The sequence below is a fragment of the Neoarius graeffei genome, chromosome 25, assembly GCF_027579695.1.
Source record: "Neoarius graeffei isolate fNeoGra1 chromosome 25, fNeoGra1.pri, whole genome shotgun sequence".
Lineage (NCBI taxonomy): Eukaryota > Metazoa > Chordata > Actinopteri > Siluriformes > Ariidae > Neoarius > Neoarius graeffei.
This window is the reverse complement of record NC_083593.1, coordinates 11558170-11578968: the sequence shown is the minus strand read 5'-3', so window position 1 is coordinate 11578968 and position 20799 is coordinate 11558170. Positions and strand designations below refer to the sequence as shown.

General features: G+C 40.7%; 2 protein-coding genes across 4 annotated transcripts in view; both read right to left on the bottom strand.

The window, feature by feature from the left end:
• The window catches only part of LOC132873513 (M-phase phosphoprotein 9), a 41911-nt gene extending 27517 nt beyond the window's left edge, over positions 1-14394 (bottom strand). The window contains exons 1-10 of one of the 2 annotated variants that reach the window (XM_060909169.1): positions 14317-14394; positions 12828-13072; positions 12183-12330; positions 10633-10722; positions 9731-10161; positions 9399-9543; positions 4808-4880; positions 4412-4515; positions 857-979; positions 92-351 (exon numbers count right to left, since the gene is read on the bottom strand). In XM_060909169.1, coding sequence (XP_060765152.1) covers positions 92-351; positions 857-979; positions 4412-4515; positions 4808-4880; positions 9399-9543; positions 9731-10161; positions 10633-10722; positions 12183-12330; positions 12828-13033 — 1580 coding nt within the window. In that variant the 5' untranslated portion in view covers positions 13034-13072; positions 14317-14394. The other variant, XM_060909170.1, reaches the window with a different exon arrangement.
• Positions 14395-15061: 667 nt separating this feature from the next.
• Positions 15062-20194, bottom strand: LOC132873612 (cyclin-dependent kinase 2-associated protein 1). Of its 2 annotated transcripts, none has more exons than XM_060909335.1 (4): positions 20052-20194; positions 16026-16123; positions 15814-15940; positions 15062-15672 (listed from the first exon to the last, which is right to left on the bottom strand). In XM_060909335.1, the coding sequence occupies exons 1-4, from the start codon at positions 20119-20121 to the stop codon at positions 15605-15607; spliced, it is 363 nt and encodes a 120-aa protein (XP_060765318.1). In that variant the 5' UTR covers positions 20122-20194; the 3' UTR covers positions 15062-15604. The 2 variants fall into 2 exon arrangements, with proteins under 2 accessions (XP_060765318.1, XP_060765319.1); XM_060909336.1 differs by having other exon boundaries at positions 16026-16120.
• Between the last annotated feature and the right edge of the window lie 605 nt (positions 20195-20799).

The following is a 20799-nucleotide window of genomic DNA, read 5'->3' as shown; positions in this document are numbered from 1 at the left end:
AAGTACCATTAAATGCATAGACATAAATAAACCAAGCCAGTTAGCAGATGAAATGGAACTTGTTGACACAAGTAGGAAGAATGGTTCTTACAACGAGAGTACCACAGGGTCATCCATTGCAGCCGAAGCCTCCAGTTTCCTGCTGTTTGGGCGTGGCTCCTGTACGGATGAGCCCGTGGCCTGCAGTGTCATGCTAGCAGTGCGGCTGCCTTCATCTTCACTGTAAGCTCGGGGAACAGTGTGTGAGGTGTGCGACATGGGTGAGGTGGGGCTGCTGAAGCGTGACGGAGACGTGAAGCCGGACGTGCGTTCTGACTGTCTCGTAGGAGCGCCGGGTTCCAGAGTCAGCACCTGCACCAAAGGAAGGTTATAACGTCTGATTCTAATACCATGAGGCATGAAGCAGTAAAGGTTTCCTGAATTACAAAATGGAAAACAATTAAATGCCCACATTTCCGCAAAACGCATTTATCAATTGACAAGTATTACAAGTAAAAAGACATCTGTGAGCTCATGTATGCAGAACAGGGTAGATAGCACATTCCTCCAACTCCGTTAAGATGCAGCTTTGTGTGTCTGAGAAGAAGCACATCTTCAGATTATTGAACCACAGGCAAATGTTTACAATGTATGGATTTTTTTTTTTGTTTTAAAATCACAGAAGCTGTTTCTATGGCTTCTGTATAAACTGGTCTGTAAACTACTTCACAGCTCCCAGAACTAAACTAAAGAAGCAAATGAGAGACCAGATGCGTGCTGGCTGACGGACAACATTTGGAGTGAGTGGAAACTAGAAATGCTGCATACAAGCCACATAACAGACATGAAGCTGGCATAAAACTGCCTCAGTGCTCACCTGAGGAGAAGATGCGTCAGAGTTAATTAACGAGTCCCACTCCTGGCCTTTAGGATCCACCTTCTGCTTGCTCTGGTAGATTTCTCTGAGAGACAGAGACAGTTGCGCTTCGTCTTCTCGAGGCTGCATACGCACAACACAGATACGCAATTAAAAACACTCAGGACAAAGACAGCTCTTTTCTAACATCACATACTGTATTATGAAAAGCTTGTTGTACATTATCCCTTAATTAGCAGTCACACATTCATGCATCTGTTTTACAGTTTATCTAGAAAATATGACGTTCCAAATGTATGTGAATCTGCTTCATTAAAGCTAGATGGCCTTTCGATTTCATAAAATCGGTGAAATTTTGTTCCCTCTGAAATTTGGTTAATGTGATACATCTTTTAAAAAAAAAAAAAAAGGCCATTCTGTGGCTGGGAAGTTATTTAATTTGAAGGGATTCCCTAGCAAACAATGTACATGAAATCGCTCACTTCACGCAGTCAAACAGACAGATGAAGTCCGTGTGCGCATGCGCAGGTTTACCTTCTTTTGAGTTTTATGGCAGCTGGTATCCACAAATGTTGCATTACTGCCATCTACAGGTTTACCTTTGACCGTGCACTGACAATTCCATCATTCTGTCGTTAAACAAACAGCTGATCACACCGAGGTGCTCGCTGACCGCCGATATTTATTAGTTTGGTCCTGCGTTTCCTTTCCTTCGCAACATAACAGCTTTTCTTCTCGCTTTCCATTACCGGTCTTTCATGTTTCATTCGCACACTCGCGTCCTCTATTTTTCTCTCCCCTGTTTCAAATTTGTATCCCACAATGCCTTGCGCAAACAGGTGATGCCCACCATGTGATGCATGACGTAGTATCTTGAATTGGGTCATGGTGAAGCAGTTTAAAAAAAAAATAGCGGAGAATTCAGGGCCACGTGGCCCTAAATTCATTAATTGTTCTATTTTAAAAAAATAAATACTAACAAAATTAGAAGTCTGTGATTCGAATTCAGTAGCTTTTGGTCCACTAAACGAAAATAATTGTGCGTCGGGGAAAATTATTTTTATGACCTACACTTGAAAAATCTGAAAGGCAGTCTACCTTTAAAGGTTTCTACACAGAACAGCTAACACGTGCTTAATTTGTGAAGTCTTATTAGGGCATGAAAATTATAAAACAGGCTCAAACTCAGTTCACTGTCCGAAAGGTTTTAAAAGATATCAAAAAATTTAAAGGTTTTAAAGACGTACTGCACAATTCAATGCATTTTTGAGCTGTAAACTAACTATGACTGTACTGTGATGAAACATCAATGCTGGTGCTAATGGGGGCATATTGTGAAAAACTCACTTTCAGTGCTTGTGCACGCACATTTCGGTATCTGAAGGACCTAGCAACCCACACACTCAAATAAGGCAACCCAGGCAGTTGTTTTGGGGGGATTTTTTGGGCTCCGATTTCGGAAAACATGAGCAACAAGCCATTCAGATTTGGCTCCACTTTCTGTGTCATAAGTGGAGCTTATTAGGATGATCCCGCCCCCTCAGCTGAGTATCTCCACTCATGGTTTGAGAACTGCCTTTGTAAATGAACATTCATGAGGAAAGTGCTACCTGATTGGCCGATGGAAGAGGGGTGGGGTGAGCAGTGGCTTACTGCCTTTTAAAGGAACAGACCTTTCCTCAAATCAGCCATTTTGAACAGGGCTGTTTGGACAGGGTGGGAAGGGAGCTGTGGTGCTTTATCCTTGTGGTATTTTGACCAAAGTATGTCACAGAGGTTTCATTAAGAGCTCAAGGAATAGTGTCAACTTGTGGAAAAGGGCAGGGTTCTAACCAGACCAAAATATCAGCATAGTGGGAATAGACATAACAGCCGGAGGTTCGGGGGCCTAAGGCGGCCCCCGAAAGCTCACGGGTTCTACACACTCGGAGATGCATTCTAGTGCATTTCCTGGCACTTGCTGGCCTCCCTGAAAGTCACTTTTTTTGGTAATATTAATGAGATTTTTTTTTTTTGCCAAAAGTTGCTGCAATTGTTTTTGAGTGAACACTTATTATAAATAAATATTCAACTATATTGGTGACATATTTATGGAATAAGAATAAAACAACCAGTTGATGTTCACCAAGTGTCAGCTTTATTTTCAGTTTCCGCCATTCAATTACAATACATGACGATCCAGATCCAACTCAGGGACCGGCGCGTGCATGGCATGTAAGCACCTCTTAACACGGATGGCACTTTACCACAAACACAGCATAAGGAAAGAGTTGAACCAGATTAGCATGATCAGTGACAATCTCCACATGGAACTACTTGGGCAGTTATGCACCGGGCACTTATGTGGACAGGGAGTGGAGTATGTCCGCATGTAGAACATTCGCATGGCAGCGTATTGTTGCCACTGCGTAGGGATAACAAGAGAAAATTAAACAAAAGACCACATTTTGAAGATTAACAAGTCTTTGAATTAGCGTAGCCGCAACTTTTACAGGCGTGTTGGCAGTACTGTGGGCGTAGCGGTAAAGAAACATTGTATATCGGCCCAATACACTGAAAAGGTCTAGTTAGAACCCTGAATGGGTATGTCGCCTTCAATATTGACAATATTACAAAAAAAAAAAATGTATGGCTTGAAAAATGGTTTAAATCATCCTGAAGCTTGCAAGGCCAATGCTGATGGAGAGTCGATAATTTGGTAGTCCACTACATCATGACATTTTTCTTCATTTTCAAAATATTAAATGTTGATCATATATTCACTTACTTTCAAATATATGCTGATCAAAATGCATTATTCACAGGCATTGAATAGGATGCTCTCATCAAACCTGACCCCCCTCCTCAGCCCCTTGCCCACGTTTTTTGTTTTTTCTTTTAAAAACATTTTACAAAAATTATGCTGTGGGTGGAGTTAGTCTCAGAGCTAATTCACATCACACACATCACATTATCTCTAGCCGCTTTATCCTTCTACAGGGTCGCAGGCAAGCTGGAGCCTATCCCAGCTGACTACGGGCGAAAGGCGGGGTACACCCTGGACAAGTCGCCAGGTCATCACAGGGCTGACACATACAACCATTCACACTCACATTCACACCTACGGTCAATTTAGAGCCACCAGTTAACCTAACCTGCATGTCTTTGGACTGTGGGGGAAACCGGAGCACCCGGAGGAAACCCACGCGGACACGGGGAGAACATGCAAACTCCACACAGAAAGGCCCTCGCCGGCCCCGGGGCTCGAACCCAGGACCTTCTTGCTGTGAGGCGACAGCGCTAACCACTACACCACCGTGCCGCCCCAGAGCTAATTTACAAGTTATAATAATTATGAAACCCAACTTTATTAAGCTCGCTCTCCAATAGAGATAGACCTGTTTAAAAAGCCCAGCGCTGTTCTAATCCAAGCCAGTTTTAATGCACAGCTCACTAAAACTGATGTCACTCAGAAAATAACAATTAACAAAGCAAACTGACAGAATGACATGATAATCGATTAGAGGGAACCAATACAGGGAATACAGCGTGATGAGGATCGTACTCCATATTTACCTGGCTCAGATTAACATCCTGCATTAGGAGGAAAGAGTTGTTTTCAAAGCTGTCTGGTAGGGGGCGGTAGAGCTCACCTTCTTCCAGCTTCCAATAGGTCAGACCTGAAAGGCACGAGATGAGATTCGACTCATATTAGATAGAGCATTAAAACAATAAACATAAGCAGGTAAAAGAGCAAGGTGCACTAAACACCGAGACTGTATCATACTGTGGCTTTGGGATCATTTTTTTTAGCATCAGTGTTAATATCCTTACAGAAATAATACCATCCACATGATCGATCCTGATGCTATTACTCGAACTTTTGAACAAAAATGACCCAGTCAATGAATTCACAGACTAAATCTGTACCTAATATGATCACATGCTGTCAGTAAGTGATGCGGTAATTACCCGAGGCTTCCGACACAAGGCTGTCGCTTCTCTTCAGGGCAGCAGGACTCAAACAGACTGCACTATGTCCAAACTGAAGAAAAACACACACTTTCAAATTACATATTGTGTGTGACTACAAAAATGTGACTGTCACATGATGCAATTTGTATCAAAGAGTTCTAACATTTTTTTTTCCAGATATAGCAGCATGTTTTTAGAAAAATAAATTTCCCTGACTTCCCAGACCACCAGTAGTTCAGTCAATATGCTGCAGTTCCTGACATCCAAGCTTCCATACTGACCAGATGTGACAAAAGTATGGCAATTTTCTACTCAAATAAAAGTGCAAATTATTCAGACATAAATAGTCTTTAAAAATGTTGAAGTATAGCTTTTCATTCTTCACTGAATGTAAAGCAGAAATATATAAATCTTACTTACTAAACAAAGTAAAAGCACAAGAAAGATACACCAGCAAAAAGGATACCCTTCTTTAGTTACTGATATTAAAAATCAGTACCTTTTATTCATCTAGCAACAGCATTATTATTAAATTTAAATCGCTTGAACATAATATTCTAATAACTCAGAATTTCCGACCTCTGACTTGGAACCACCAAAGAAAACTCAATTTCTACTGAAACGGTCTCCACAATCATGAATTTTGATGTTGATTTGACATCACTTGCTGAACGTAAGGAGACCATCCTGGGTTTCAGAGTAGAAATACTGAGTTTGCGGGGGGGCATTCTCTTTGCTTTTTCAATCCAAACATCAGAAATTATGACACATACCTTTATTCAAATGCATCATAAAGCTCAGTCTTCGAATGTCTAACCTTTGACGAGGGGGGGGGGAAAAAAAAAACGCCCCCTCAACTCAGAATTTTGATTTGGAAATTCCTGATGGTCTCGTCAGCACAGCATCAACAGTAAACAAAGTAACACCTCTATTTCAAGTGAAGACTTGCACAGAGGAGTATTTGCTTGTATACTGACTATACATTTGGCTGTTTTGAGGAAGAAAACATGCAAATCACTTATCACAGTTAACTGTGATAAGTGACCACAGTTAAGTGGCACCCCCCCCAAACTGGGAGAGTGGCTCCAACAGATCCCAGGAACAATATTCGAGATCTCGGTCCAGAAAAACACAGTCCTAGGAACAGCGAAGATACTGCACAGGACCCCTTAAAACCCTTTGGTGACTGACCCCTTGAAAATGGTTCCTCCAGGAACGATGACGTTTCAGTTGTCAAGACAACAGAAAAACTAAAATACAAGAGCATTTTGTTTTGTGCACAAGAGCATTGTGACGTATCTTTCTGTTTTTGTATTTTAGTTTTTCCGTTGTCTTGACAACTGAAAAGTCATCGTTCCTGGAGGAACCATTTTCAAGGGGTCAGTCACCAAAGGGTTATAAACTCCTAGGCCTCTGGTAGAGGACCCAAGCTTGGGGGGGGAGATATACCACCTGAAGGTGGGGCGAGTGGGGAATTTTTTTTAAATGATTCATTATGATAGAGACAATTAAGTGATGTAGTGTTTGAAAATGTTCAAGGTGAAGATTTTACTTTGGAAATGTAGGAAGTACATGGATTAAAGCAAAAAAAAAAAAATTATTTGACTGAAAATTTATGGGGGGGGTTATGGGTGGATTTCGATGAAATTCTGAGAATGGTTAACTTAGAACTGATAACTTTTATCAATTAATGGATTAATATATTAAATTTATTGCACTTTCTTTCCATTGCTTCCGTATATTATTTTTTTTGTGGCAAACCACACAAATGCAAGCACCTGGAATGTTTAGTTTTTTGCACCATGAACTAAATGGCTTTCCGTTTTCACCTATTTCGTACAGCCAAGCCCACCTCCACTTGTTTTTTACACCTTTATCGATGGCAGACACATCAGTGCCTTCTTTCATGTAAAGCACATTCATGCTGCCGAAAGCAGAATGACATGCTCCTCTATGCTCGACGTCAATATAGAAAAAAGTTTGGATCTTCGCTTAAATTAAAATTGGGGTTTGACCTTACTTTGTGTTGAATACGACTTCAAAAACAATTCAAGATTTTATTAAGAGAAATATTGTGGCCAACACGGGTGTTAAATTACCTAAAAGATCGCGTGAAGTTGGCTGCTATCTACTTTGCGTTCGTTCTCATTTTCCTCCATCATTTCATAGGCCAGAAACAGATGTTTTGACGTAATTTAACTTAGTAGGCTATGATTATTATTTAACCGTAGTCTTCTAGACATTTTGACTGTTTGGGGCATTGAACGCTGGTGTATGATTTTCAGGTAATAAAGTTTAGCGCATGTCGGAACATCATTGCGCTCGCAGCCTCCAACTCCTCAAACGTCCTTTAAATTGTGATACAACGTAGGCTATAAGGCACGGTTCTAACCAGGGCTTTGAACCGGAATTTTTTTCCTATTGGTTCGTTCCGAACAGAAACGGAATTTTAACGTTTCCGGTTTTGGGTTCCACCATTAAATAGACGTTCCCGAACCGGTTAGAACAAAAAAATTTCGTTCCCGGAACGGTTAATTACGTTCCCTGTCAGCTGTTTAACAAATGGCTATAAAATTATGTCTCTGTCTCATCCAGCTGAAGCCAAATGTAGGCTAATTCTATTACAACCTTCATTAAATAAGACAAGAAATAATTCAAAACAATTATTATTTCAAATGTTGGCGATTTGGATTCTCAGTATGTCTTCCCATCTACACAAACAGAAAAAGTGCCAAAAATGAAAGAGAATTCGTTTAGTGTGTTACCAAAGGCTAGTCAGGCCCTATAGAGGGCTACCGCATGACGTCACCGCGCCGCGAGATTTTGTTAGGCGCCATATTGGAAGACCAAGTACACATCTATGCAAGTATATACATACATAAAACAAACTACACCTGAAATGTAGCCAGGGCCGGTTCTGCCCTAATCTGGACCCGGGTGCAACATCGCGCAACCCCCCCCCCCCCCCAAAAAAAACAGTCTAAATCAGGACAACCATCACATAACTATAAACATTTTATATCAACTATTTTAACTAAATGGGCTATAATAAATAAGCCTGCAGGCAGTCACGGCGGGCTGCCTCAGAAAAGTAACCATCTGTCCTACCTTAAAACTCGTTTTGCATTTTCTGCCTCCTTTTTTGTATTTTCGACCCTCCGTTTATTTTCTTTCCTTTCCTGAAAACCCGATTTGTGTCCAGACATTTTGTTCTGCTACCAACGAACTAACTCGTCAGGTCTCGTCTCTCGAGCCCGCGATGATTCCCGTGGGAAGGGCAACAACTGATACATTTTTACAAACAGCCAATAGGGAGGTTGCAACGTTCAGGCTCTTCTTTGCTCAGACACTCAGTAATGGAGACGTGATAGTAGTCCACCTTCCCGCTCTCTCCATTCAGTCAGCGAACGTCACACAGGAAGTGAACCCCAGCGGGTCATAGAAACTTGCGCAGGAGAAGAATGACTATTTGTAGGCTACAGAAACTTTGAGGAACGAAATAAAAACCGGTATTAACCGGTTACCATTATTTTTAATAAGCGTTTCTGTTCCGGAACATAAAAAATAATAAAGTTTCTGGTTTCGTTTCTGTTCCATGTGAAATAGAAAAAGTTCCCGGTTTTCGTTTTCGTTCCTTAAACCGGTTCAAAGCCCTGGTTCTAACATACCTTACACACTGGCCTAACGAAAATAATAATTGCTGGAGCGTCTGCTGATTTGTAAGCTATAAATTTAGGTCTAATTACTTCTGACAGTCCGCAAGCATTGCACCGTCAGGTCTTCAAGTCTGGCTGAAGCAGAGGAGCGGGCTTTCCAGGGTTTATTTTTTCCGTTTTTTTTTTACATGCTCTATTTCTATATGCCCAAGTTTGAACTAAGTCATTTTGGCAAGATTTAATTTAATACAAAACAGAAATGGTAAGACACAAGCACGCCAAGCACATGGGAATGTATTTTGCCAATTTTGACAGCCAGCGCATGTTTTTTTAATGCCGCACCGTAGACAGCAAACGTTTAAACATGATCAAACATAGGAAATGAACGACACAAAGCATGGCTCAAAAACAAAAAAAGTTAAATAAACCCTGCTGATAGTTGATGGTGTTGCAACACATCAGTGTTATAACCAAATCTCTACCCAACCACCCGTCATTTTAATTCTCCTCGGATCAGCACCGACCTCACATTTGGCCTTGGGAGAGTTCAGTTGACGGAAATCCGTCACACGACGGAAAACATTAATCCATGGAAGTATTATGCCAAAAGTACGAGGTGAAAGAAAAACCTCAAGCAACAGACTTAATTATTAATTAGTTTAAAAAAAAAAAGCAAAATGTATTTTGTGAACCAATTAAATTTTTTTAAATGCACAGGTTTATCTTCTACTTGTAACTTTCAGGCGGTGATTTTAATTTATCAGAAAAGATTTTGACTTAAAGTCAGCTGTGAAGGAAAAAAAAAAAAAAAAAACACACTTTCCTGTGATATGGACCTTTCCTGCAATATACATTTGGTGGTAGGGGACGGATGAATGGATGGACACACAAAAACAAAGCAACTAAATTTCAGTCTAAAATTTGTCACGTACTTCATCCACATGTCCCAGCTGTTCCTTTGGACATCCATCTGACCTGCTCTCTTCTCTCCCCTCCATTTGCGGTGACTGGTTTTGTGCCGTTTTGCTTTTTCTTTGCCGGTGTTTCTGCCTCTGGGCCCAAGAGGTCAGTGGTTGACTAAAAAGAAACACCACAAAAAACAAACACCCTTCTCAACCTTCTAGCAAATAGTACAAACCCTTACACCTTTATTTCTCTCTTTTTATTTTTTTTTCCGTCCGTCTCCTAAATTTCAATAGCCGTATTCTGCTTTATGTAACTTGGCACAAATATAAAAGATGTTTCCCATTGAAAAGCTTCCCACCTGTTTAGTCTCTGCTTGTTAGCAGGAAGATTTGGCACATTTGAAGTTGTGTGAGGTGACTTATTAGACGTCACAGTCCTGCTTGGAACGCGGTCTAACCCCTGTGTTTTAGTCGACAGGGAGTGTGAAGTGCCGCTATCCTGCTTTTTTTGTAAGGACAACACCTCGTCCTTCCCTTCCAGGCTCCCTGATGTTGTTGTTCCAGGCTCCCAGGTGGACAGGGTGCCATAGCCACTGCTCTGGACAGTCACCAGGCCCTCGTCCGAGCTCTCCTGAGGGTTAGCGGTGACCTTCGAGGGGCTACAAGCCTGGATTTCATTCTCCAGGTCTGTTGGAGGTTCTAAAGTCTTGGTTGGGTACAAAGGGTTTGACTGTGCTCCGCTTTGCCGTTTCTGTAGCTGCACTAATGCTTTGATCTCGTCCTGAATGAGCTGCGAAGAAAGAATAGCACAATCAGGTTTTTTTTTCCTTTTTAGACTGATTTATAGGATAAGTCATATGTTAGTAAACTAAATAAACCAAACGTCCAGACTTTCCCTACTTACTATTTTCTATTTGCATGGTTGTGTTAAGCACCTAATTGTTTTCCCTATGCATTTACATTTTTGGTCTAGGGTCAGTGGAGTTTTGAAAGGTTTCCTGGTCTCTGTAGGTTTCTTCCCGGTTCTCTCCCAATTCCCAAAAACATGCCGCTATATGGATTGGCTACACTAACTTGCCTCTAAACATGAATGAAGTGTGTGTATCCCAGTGTTCTTGAGATCCACTGTGACCTGGAGCAGGATAAAGCACTGAATAATTCCACACACTAAAGCTTACAGAGGGCTCACTCAAGCAAAGATCCACTTGCAGACAAACATATAATAAGGAAAGGAGCATTGATTCCAGTTCCTACAACTGACCTGTATTTGGCACTGATACTGTTCTTGCTGAGCAAGAATTTGCTCTTGGTATTGCTTCTCCACCAGCTGAAAGAGGTGTAACCACCTGCCCTGTTTTTAGAGAAGAAAGAAAAAACTATGATGACATCATATACACTTGGACACTTTCACACGTATATAAAAAGATATTAGTGTCAAAGCAACACTCCAGAATAAAAACCGTAACCATCCATACACACGTGTAACTCCATCCTTATGTTTTTGTTGATTTATTGAAAAATTAAAATGTCATGCTGAGTGAACAACCTCAGACAAAAGGGGAAAAACTGTGCACATTTGCAAAGCCTTTCTTAAATGGCACTTGCAGGAAGGAGCATCTTAATATCGCTAGAGCTGCAACGATCCACTAAGACACCGATTCGATTCACGATTCAGACCCTTCGATTTGATTCTGCAACTAAATATAAAAAGGACAAACAAACCTCAGATTTTAAACTTTAACAAAATGCCATTGAAATTTGTCCGGAAAGAAGAAAACTTTCCAAATGCTGACTAGGGAACAGGATATGCAAGTGTAAAATGCTTAAAACAAAAAACATAAGGATATTTTGGCAACTTAAATTGATGAATTCCTGAGCATTTGCTGAAATATGTCCTACTAGGATTGGAATATCTTGGCTCAAGGACATTTATGTTTTTAAACCCATCATTCTGTATGGTAGAGTATGGCTGCATATCATAAGCAAGGTAGCCACCAATAGCTTTCGAAATAGTTTTATTTCTAGTTTCATTCAGTTTTGGTCTGTTGACATCATCAGTTTTTACTCTCCCCGCATACCTGATTTGACTACTTTTGTAACCCTTTCAGTTTTCAATTTGGCAGCACTTCCTTCGTTTACATTCATGTTGCGTTTTCGTTTTAAATTATTTGCGAGGTTTGTAGTTGACCCTCCCTTATACTTCACATCAACATAACACATGCAATGTCCTTCGTGTCTTCTTGAAACCCAAAATGTAGCCAAACTTTTGATTTAAGATGAGACAAAGGATCTTTAAGTTTGGCTTCTGCCATTCTGATGCCCAGCAAAGGCGTTGCCATGTAAAGTGTCGGCTACTCTGACTGGACAACAGCAAGGACCCAAACTAATCAAATTGCACATTTTATTTAGAAGCAAAGCTGTGCTCTATTCCGGCCGATTGCTTTCTCGCATCGGTTTAACAATGCAAGTGTAATGGTTACATGGCGAAAGCGCGTTTAAAAATCAGTAAAAATTGAAATAAAAAATGTTGCAGAATCGAACCGAAAATACAGCTACGTGGATCGATAATCGGTGCGGCAGGTATGAACTCGATTTTCGGTGCACTGTGGTGAATTCTTGCAGCCCTAAATATCGCGTCACTTATGGTGTCTTGGAGCCTGCGGGACAGGATCAGTGGTGTGTTCCCTCACAACTGCTTGCTCATCAGGAGTCCTTGGGGAAGCTCGAAATGATGACCCAGAAACCTGAGCAACTCACTGCATCCAAACCACAAAACAAGTAAAACAGCAAAGCTAATCTGTCTCTGAGCACCTCGCAGTTCTTCCAGATCTCAGGGTCCGTCTCGCTGCTCTGGATCTCATGCACCAACGCTCGGAGCGTCTCTAAAGAACTGGGGTTGATAAAGGGCAGGCTTCTCCCTGAGCTGAACTCCTCCTCAGTGCCACCGAGACACAGACTCCTGTCAGTAGGAGGGGGGAAAAAAAAAAAAGCCTAAAGTCAGGTGGCTGAGAGATCATACTATAAAATGACAAGACCAAAAACACACCACAAATCACAATCACAATTACTATAAAACAAAATTACAACAATGCAAAGTCTAAACACAATCCAAAATCCAATAACACAAAACAGGGTTCATTATACTTTTTGATCAACAAATTTCCATGGTGTTTCCCAAACTTGTCCTGGACTTCAAGTTAAATTTCCAAGAATCAGTTCAAAGAGGGGGGGTTTCCCCACCCATTCAGAAAAAGTAAACCAAGTTGTCATGTGATCATCATCGCATGACACCATTACAAACCTACACCTTGTACATACAGAGGAACCAGCTGTTCTGAAAAGTCCATTTTATAATGGATTAAAAAGTGCCTTGTGGAACAATTACATTGACTTTGAAGAGCCCTCATTTCTCATCATAACCTGAGAATGAAAATGACATCATTCGACAGCGCAGACCTTATTTTGCTGGAAATGGTGCATGCTGGTGTGCTGGAGGGTCGAGTTATAACAGCCGCCTCCTCGGGAAGAGCCAGGCCCGACACTGTGTCCGCTGAGGAGACCACGGAGGTCTCGCTCTCCTTCCCTCCATTGGGGCTTGTGTGGTCGTGGCTCAGTGCCACAGAGCTAGACACGTCCTCTGAGATGCTGTCATCTGTTGACATGCTTAAGCAGCCTGGCGAGACAAGTGCACGCAGCAAGACCTGTTGGACAACACAAAAAAGTGACTTTAGCAATAAAATGATATTAGACCACCTTAGAAGAGAAGTATCTTTAAATAGGATAAGCAAAACCTCTGTAGAGAATTAGATTCTGTCAGGAACAAGGAGGATGCGTAGGGCTTGGTTTGGGGGTTCGAACATAGGACCATGGAAACATAGATACCCTCCCTCAGGTATTATTCATTAAGAAACCTTCATAACTTCGGGTTAAGGGTTAGGGGCTAGAACGTAGGACCATGGGAACAATGATGCCCTCCCTCAGGTATTATTCATTAAGAAACCTTCATAACTTCGGGTTAAGGGCTAGAACATAGGACCATGGGAACAATGATGCCCTTCCTCAGGTATTATTCATTAAGAAACCTTCATAACTTCGGGTTAAGGGCTAGAACATAGGACCATGGGAACAATGATGCCCTCCCTCAGGTATTATTCATTAAGAAACCTTCATAACTTCGGGTTAAGGGCTAGAACGTAGGACCATGGGAACAATGATGCCCTCCCTCAGGTATTATTCATTAAGAAACCTTCATAACTTCGGGTTAAGGGCTAGAACGTAGGACCATGGGAACAATGATGCCCTCCTCAGGTATTATTCATTAAGAAACCTTCATAACTTCGGGTTAAGGGCTAGAACATAGGACCATGGGAACAATGATGCCCTCCCTCAGGTATTATTCATTAAGAAACCTTCATAACTTCGGGTTAAGGGCTAGAACATAGGACCATGGGAACAATGATGCCCTCCCTCAGGTATTATTCATTAAGAAACCTTCATAACTTCGGGTTAAGGGCTAGAACGTAGGACCATGGGAACAATGATGCCCTCCCTCAGGCATTATTCGTTAAGAAAGCTACATAACTTCTTTAACAGAAGTATCGCTTGATTCACGAGTTAAACAGGTGCATAAAAGCAAAGCGCCGAAGGCTAAATCCCAAATGACTCCTTAATGGCTATATATAGAACACTACACAAGGTCGTGGACTCTTATTTTATCCCTATGTAGTGCGCTTACAAAGAATTTTAAAAGAAATTTGGGATTCGGCCCAATGCTAGCTAGCAAATACACTTCCTGCTGGCTAACGCTAGCTATCCGTCGCCACAGAGACTAATATACGACACACATCACCTTTGCGGCTCCAGCAACATTTCCAACCGCAGCTCGGAGTAAACGCGGCAGAGATTCATGGCGCCATGTTGTGAATATGAAATTAATCACACTCACTTGTGAACATAGATCATCACTTCTCCCATTTTGACGTATCGCTTTTGCACCCTTTTCCCCCGCAGTATAACGTCCAGTCTCCACCCACCAACGGCACAATGCACCGCGGGACGCCATTAGCTGATAGGATTCCGGAAGAAGCGATTCGATTGGCTAAGATAAAAATTCGATTTTCTCTCCGGTTCTGTGATTGGTGGAAAAGATCACATTCTGCACTTTCAAGAACACAACAGTAGCTCTGATTGGAGATCTTCATGTAAACGCTGGTCTTTGGGGGGCGGGGTTTAAAAAATAATGTATAATAATAAATTACAGCACTTTCCAAAATTATTTTTAGGTTTTTTTAGTATAGATTTTGTTATAGATGTTTATTTTATGACCTGCATCATTGAGTCAGTACAAAAACAGTTTATATTTCAACAAAAAAATGTATTGCTACAGAGAAATGTAACAATCAGTAAATAAATCCATCTGTAAATTAATAATACATCACTCTTTTTAAAAATAATTCATTTCCACTCGATTGAACAACTTATTTGTTAATTTTCTAACATATATTTTAATTTTCGATGGAGCCCTCTAATTTTAATTAGGATTTTGCATTTTAATCTGGGCAATGCCACATAAAATATTGCCCCCCCCATGGTTTATAGATAATTTCCCTCATAGAAATATGTATAATATATTTATTAATATTATGTCCACATCAATGCTCTCACAGTGCACCAATAACCACAATAAAACCTTATAGACAACAAATGTCATGTTTATTGACCTTTATACAAAATTTCAAAAAGTGACCTTTTTGTACATGAAAATACATTTTATTACACAAGGTAATAAATTAAAAAAAAACTAAAACAATGCCGTTACTATAACCGTCCTCACTGTCTCCCAATTTAAAAAGAACCTAAACCCTTACACTTGATCAAATTTAAGAGGACCTCCCTACTGTAAACCTGTAAAAGCCATGCACGTTCAAACTCTGGTCCATCTCCTCATTGCATGCAGATAAGCTTTCTTGTTCTTATGTTTGAAAAAAAATATATAATAACAGGAGTTATAAGAGAAATAAAATCCCAAATGGCAACACTCAAATCCAATCTCTCTTGTTGCATTCATCACAAGGAACATTGCGACACCTCCATCCCATGCTTTAACTACACTACTTAATGAATAAATTTTTGATTGTTTCATCCCTCTGTTATGGGAAAAAGCCATGCAGCACCCTTCTGTAAAAGTGGTAAAAGAAATCTTCTGCCCTTAGAACAGAGGCAGGCTTCAGAGGCTAAGATCGTGCATTTCTTTCCGTCTCTGCCAGACATTCCCGGACAAGACCTCTCGCATGAATTATACCTTTGACACAAAAAACAAGTGTCAGGCAATAAAATATATATATGTATATAATACACATACATACATACATACATACATACATACACACACACACATTATATATATGTGCATGGTTTTTTTAATAACAGATGATAAGAATACCTCTTTTGAGTCGCTCCATGGCACTTTTACTTCCAGCGTATGTTGGCCTTATTTCTTTCCCGAGCTCTTCAATGATTGCGAGAAGTTCAGCGTATTTGCTCTGTGGAGCCTGAGTTCCATTCGGGCCCTGTGTGTATGAGGGAAGTCATTAGAATACTGTTTATTGTAAATTAATGCACGAGAGCTGTATTATTATCAGGGTTCGAACTTGCCTGTGAAAATCCAAATGATGGCAGCCCAAAGTCGTTTATAATTGGCTTGTATGACTGAACTGTGGAGATGCTGGAAGAGGGAGAGGGGATGTTTCCTGCTTAAATGGACAAAACATCACCATTATTATTATTATTATTACTACTACTACTACAATACAGAGTGGGGATCATTGTTGCTTCACAGCTGCAGTGTCTCTGGTTTGATCCTGAGCTCATTGGTCTGTGTGGAGTTTTTCCATGTTCTCCCTGTGTCTCCCTGTTGCATGTGGATTTCCTCTGGGTTCTCCGGTTTCCTCCCACTTGCAAATGTGTGTGCATAGTGCCCTACAACAGACTGGCATCCCATCCAGGGTGTATTCCCAGCTTGTACCCAGCATTCCCCAGGATAGGCCCACATCCACCGTGACTCGGACCAGGATGAAGTGCTTACTGAAGCTGAATGAGTTATTATTATAACTATTATTCATAGTAGTACTCATTCATTTTCAGTAACCATTTTATCCTGGTCATGGTCACAGAGGATCTGTAGTCTATCACAGGAACAATGGGAATAGACCATGGACTGGATGCCAGTGCACTGTAGGGCTCCATACACACATATATGTAAGAGCATTTCAGCATATTTGGGCAGAGAACCTGAAGATTCATACAGAAACTCATACAGACATGAACTCAACCTCAGAACCGAATCATAATTGGACCTTTCATCTATACATTCATTCATTTTCTACACCTCTTATCCATTAACCTAATCTGCATGTCTATGGACTGTGGGAGGAAACCAGAGCACCCGGATGAAACCCACACAGGCAGGAGGAGAACACTGAAACACAAACTCTACACAGGAAGGCACCAGTCAACCGGCAGGTTCAAACCCAGAATCTGCTCGCTGTGAGAACAGTTGTCCAAGTTGCAAGTTTTACTTATATTCGTTCTCTCTCTCTTTATGATTCTGAGTAGGATCATTGGTATAGATTTTAAAAAAATTTTTTTCGATTATTTGGTTTTATATATTAACTCAGGATTCGAGATAGTTTTAGGATATGTTGGATTTCTAGGATTATTTTATTTGGATTTTACTATTATTTGAATTAGGATTAGCGTATCAGTATTTTTTTGATTATCAGGAATATCATGAGGTTATTATAGGAATACGTCTATATTAATGCAATTTTTCTCTTGTGGTTTGTTTTTAGTGCATTGTAAATTGGTATTCCATCCACCATCTGGAATGTGCAGGGTCACGGGCAAGCTGGAGCCTATCCCAGCTGACTATGGGCGAGAGGCGGGGTTCACCCTGGACAAGTTGCCAGGTCATCGCAGGGCTGACACAGAGACAAACAAACAATCATTCACACTCACATTCTCAATTTAGAGCCACCAATTAGCCTAACCTGCATTTCTTTGGACTGTGGGAGAAACTGGAGCACCTGGAGGAAACCCACGGGGAGAACATGCAAACTCCACACAGAAAGGCCCTCGTCGGCCGCTGGGCTCGAACCCAGGACCTTCTTGCTGTGAGGTGACAGTGCTAACCACTACACCACCATATATAAATAAAAGAAATAAACTACAAATTTAGAGATTAAAAAAACCACATTTGCATAAATTAAACAGGTTTGCAGATATAGTTAACATAAGTGTATTACAAAGGTGGTATTGCACGTGCAAGTATTGCACAGGTATTATTACCAGTATTACCCAGATAGTATTGCACAAGTAAGTCGGTATATTGCACAAGAGCCATTTTAACCATGTGTAGCTAGCAGTTCGCTGTAAAGTACTGATGCTGATAATAAATAAAAAAAGTTATTGTATTGTAACAAGTGCAACCTGAACCATAATGAGATCATAGTTACAACCCCGATTCCAAAAAAGTTGGGACAAATTACAAATTGTAAATAAAAACGGAATGCAATAATTTACAAATCTCAAAAACTGATATTGTATTCACAATAGAACATAGACAACATATTAAATGTCGAAAGTGAGACATTTTGAAATTTCATGCCAAATATTGGCTCATTTGAAATTTGATGACAGCAACACATCTCAAAAAAGTTGGGACAGGGGCAATAAGAGGCTGGAAAAGTTAAAGGTACAAAAAAGGAACAGCTGGAGGACCAAATTGCAACTCATTAGGTCAATCGGCAATAGGTCATTAACATGACTGGGTATAAAAAGAGCATCTTGGAGTGGCAGCGGCTCTCAGAAGTAAAGACGGGAAGAGGATCACCAATCCCCGTAATTCTGCACCGACAAATAGTGGAGTAATATCAGAAAGGACTTTGACAGTGTAAAATTGCAAAGACTTTGAACATATCATCATCTACAGTGCATAATATCATCAAAAGATTCAGAGAATCTGGAAGAATCTCTGTGCGTAAGGGTCAAGGCCGGAAAACCATACTGGGTGCCCGTGATCTTCGGGCCCTTAGACAGCACTGCATCACATACAGGCATGCTTCTCTATTGGAAATCACAAAATGGGCTCAGGAATATTTCCAGAGAACATTATCTGTGAACACAATTCACCGTGCCATCCGCCGTTGCCAGCTAAAACTCTATAGTTCAAAGAAGAAGCCGTATCTAAACATGATCCAGAAGCGCAGACGTCTTCTCTGGGCCAAGGCTCATTTAAAATGGACTGTGGCAAAGTGGAAAACTGTTCTGTGGTCAGACGAATCAAAATTTGAAGTTCTTTATGGAAATCAGGGACGCCGTGTCATTCGGACTAAAGAGGAGAAGGACGACCCAAGTTGTTATCAGCGCTCAGTTCAGAAGCCTGCATCTCTGATGGTATGGGGTTGCATTAGTGCGTGTGGCATGGGCAGCTTACACATCTGGAAAGACACCATCAATGCTGAAAGGTATATCCAGGTTCTAGAGCAACATATGCTCCCATCCAGACGACGTCTCTTTCAGGGAAGACCTTGCATTTTCCAACATGACAATGCCAAACCACATACTGCATCAATTACAGCATCATGGCTGCGTAGAAGAAGGGTCCGGGTACTGAACTGGCCAGCCTGCAGTCCAGATCTTTCACCCATAGAAAACATTTGGCGCATCATAAAATGGAAGATACGACAAAAAAAAGACCTAAGACAGTTGAGCAAATAGAATCCTACATTAGACAAGAATGGGTTAACATTCCTATCCCTAAACTTGAGCAACTTGTCTCCTCAGTCCCCAGACATTTACAGACTGTTGTAAAGAGAAAAGGGGATGTCTCACAGTGGTAAACATGGCCTTGTCCCAACTTTTTTGAGATGTGTTGTTGTCATGAAATTTAAAATCACCTAATTTTTCTCTTTAAATGATACATTTTCTCAGTTTAAAAACATTTGATATGTTCTATTCTGAATAAAATATGGAATTTTGAAACTTCCACATCATTACATTCCGTTTTTATTTACAATTTGTACTTTGTCCCAACTTTTTTGGAATTGGGGTTGTATAATTAATGCGCAATTAATCATAAAATATTAGTTTAGTGACACTGTAGTTGCATTACTGTGCATTGTATTGTGTGGGCTTTGACAGTGAGAGGAAATCCCTGTCTTGCAGTACCACTGATGACCTCTAGATGTCCCCAAAGAGACGTTTTTTTTTTTTTTTTTGAACGCGCGTCTGAATGCGATCAATCAAGCGCCCTGGAGAGACTATCATGGAGGAAACGGAACGGCGCTGATCTTAGCAGCTAAAAGGATACCTTTTTATTACAACGTAGCGGCCTTCACCGAAACCCGATCGGCCATCTAATGACACGGACACGGCGAGAAGGAGCGACAGAACCGCCACACGATAGCATTTTCCACACTCCTAAGCGGGGATGCCTCTTTTTTCAGTGGTAATAATGGCGGATGTGAATTAGCCTAGCTCTCAGGATCTGACCCTTTAGCTATCTGACTGGACAAAAACTACAGACACGCTTTTTTCCCCAGGTATCCTTTGTAACGCCAAATTTTTACACTCGACGTAACGAAACGAAGACGCGACCTTTTCGCGTATTTTTTCGCTCACCTTGGTTCCCAGAAGTTCCCGGAATGTGCTGGTGGGGGTTAGGTTTGTAAGACATTCCTAAAGACATCATAAATTACAGAAATAAAAATGTCCCTAAATTCAGCGAAGCGTCCGTCTCACAGTCACTTTTTGTTTACAGCAGAGAGAGCAGCACCGGCAAATATGGCCGTCACTTATATTGACACCCACAATGCAATCCATCATTATAATGATACAGAACTATTAATTTACACCAAAAACACTGTTTAAAAAGTCTGGATTCAGCAGGAGAGCAGGAACCTCTTTAAACACAATCCGAAAAGTTTTTAATCAGCCGTAGAAATTAGTAAAAGATAACAATCTGGGAAAATCTTAAACTTTATTACTACTATTTTTTAAAGCGTCTTTGATAAGCATGCTAACTTGGCTGCTTCAAAAGAAAAGTAATGTTTAATACGACTAAATATACAAAGTGTCGAGAGATTAAGCAAAATGCATTTTGTACCCATTACCTAAATTTTCCTTAAAACATTTAACCCATATTGCTGAGAGAACTGACTTTATAAAGTTTTATTAATCAGTTTGACAGAAAAAGAGTCTCACTGCTTCAGCTTCTGACACGAGCCTCGACTTTCATTATATTTAATTTACATTAATTTCCATTTTGTTTTCGAGTAGTCTACTGAATTAATAATTCCTGAGCTCCAATAGCTTTCCAGCAGTTTGTGCTTGTTCTCACAGTATCTTAAACACAGCCTCAGATTATGTT

Coding starts and splice junctions, on each gene's coding strand:
- LOC132873612 (XM_060909335.1), bottom strand. CDS start 20,121: ATGATGTCTTTAGGAATGTCTTACAAACCTAACCCCCACCAGCACATT. Junction 15,941..16,025: donor CATCATTTGGATTTTCACAG/GCAAGTTCGAAC, acceptor TCATACACACAG/GGCCCGAATGGAACTCAGGC. Junction 15,673..15,813: donor CATGGAGCGACTCAAAAGAG/GTATTCTTATCA, acceptor TTTGTGTCAAAG/GTATAATTCATGCGAGAGGT.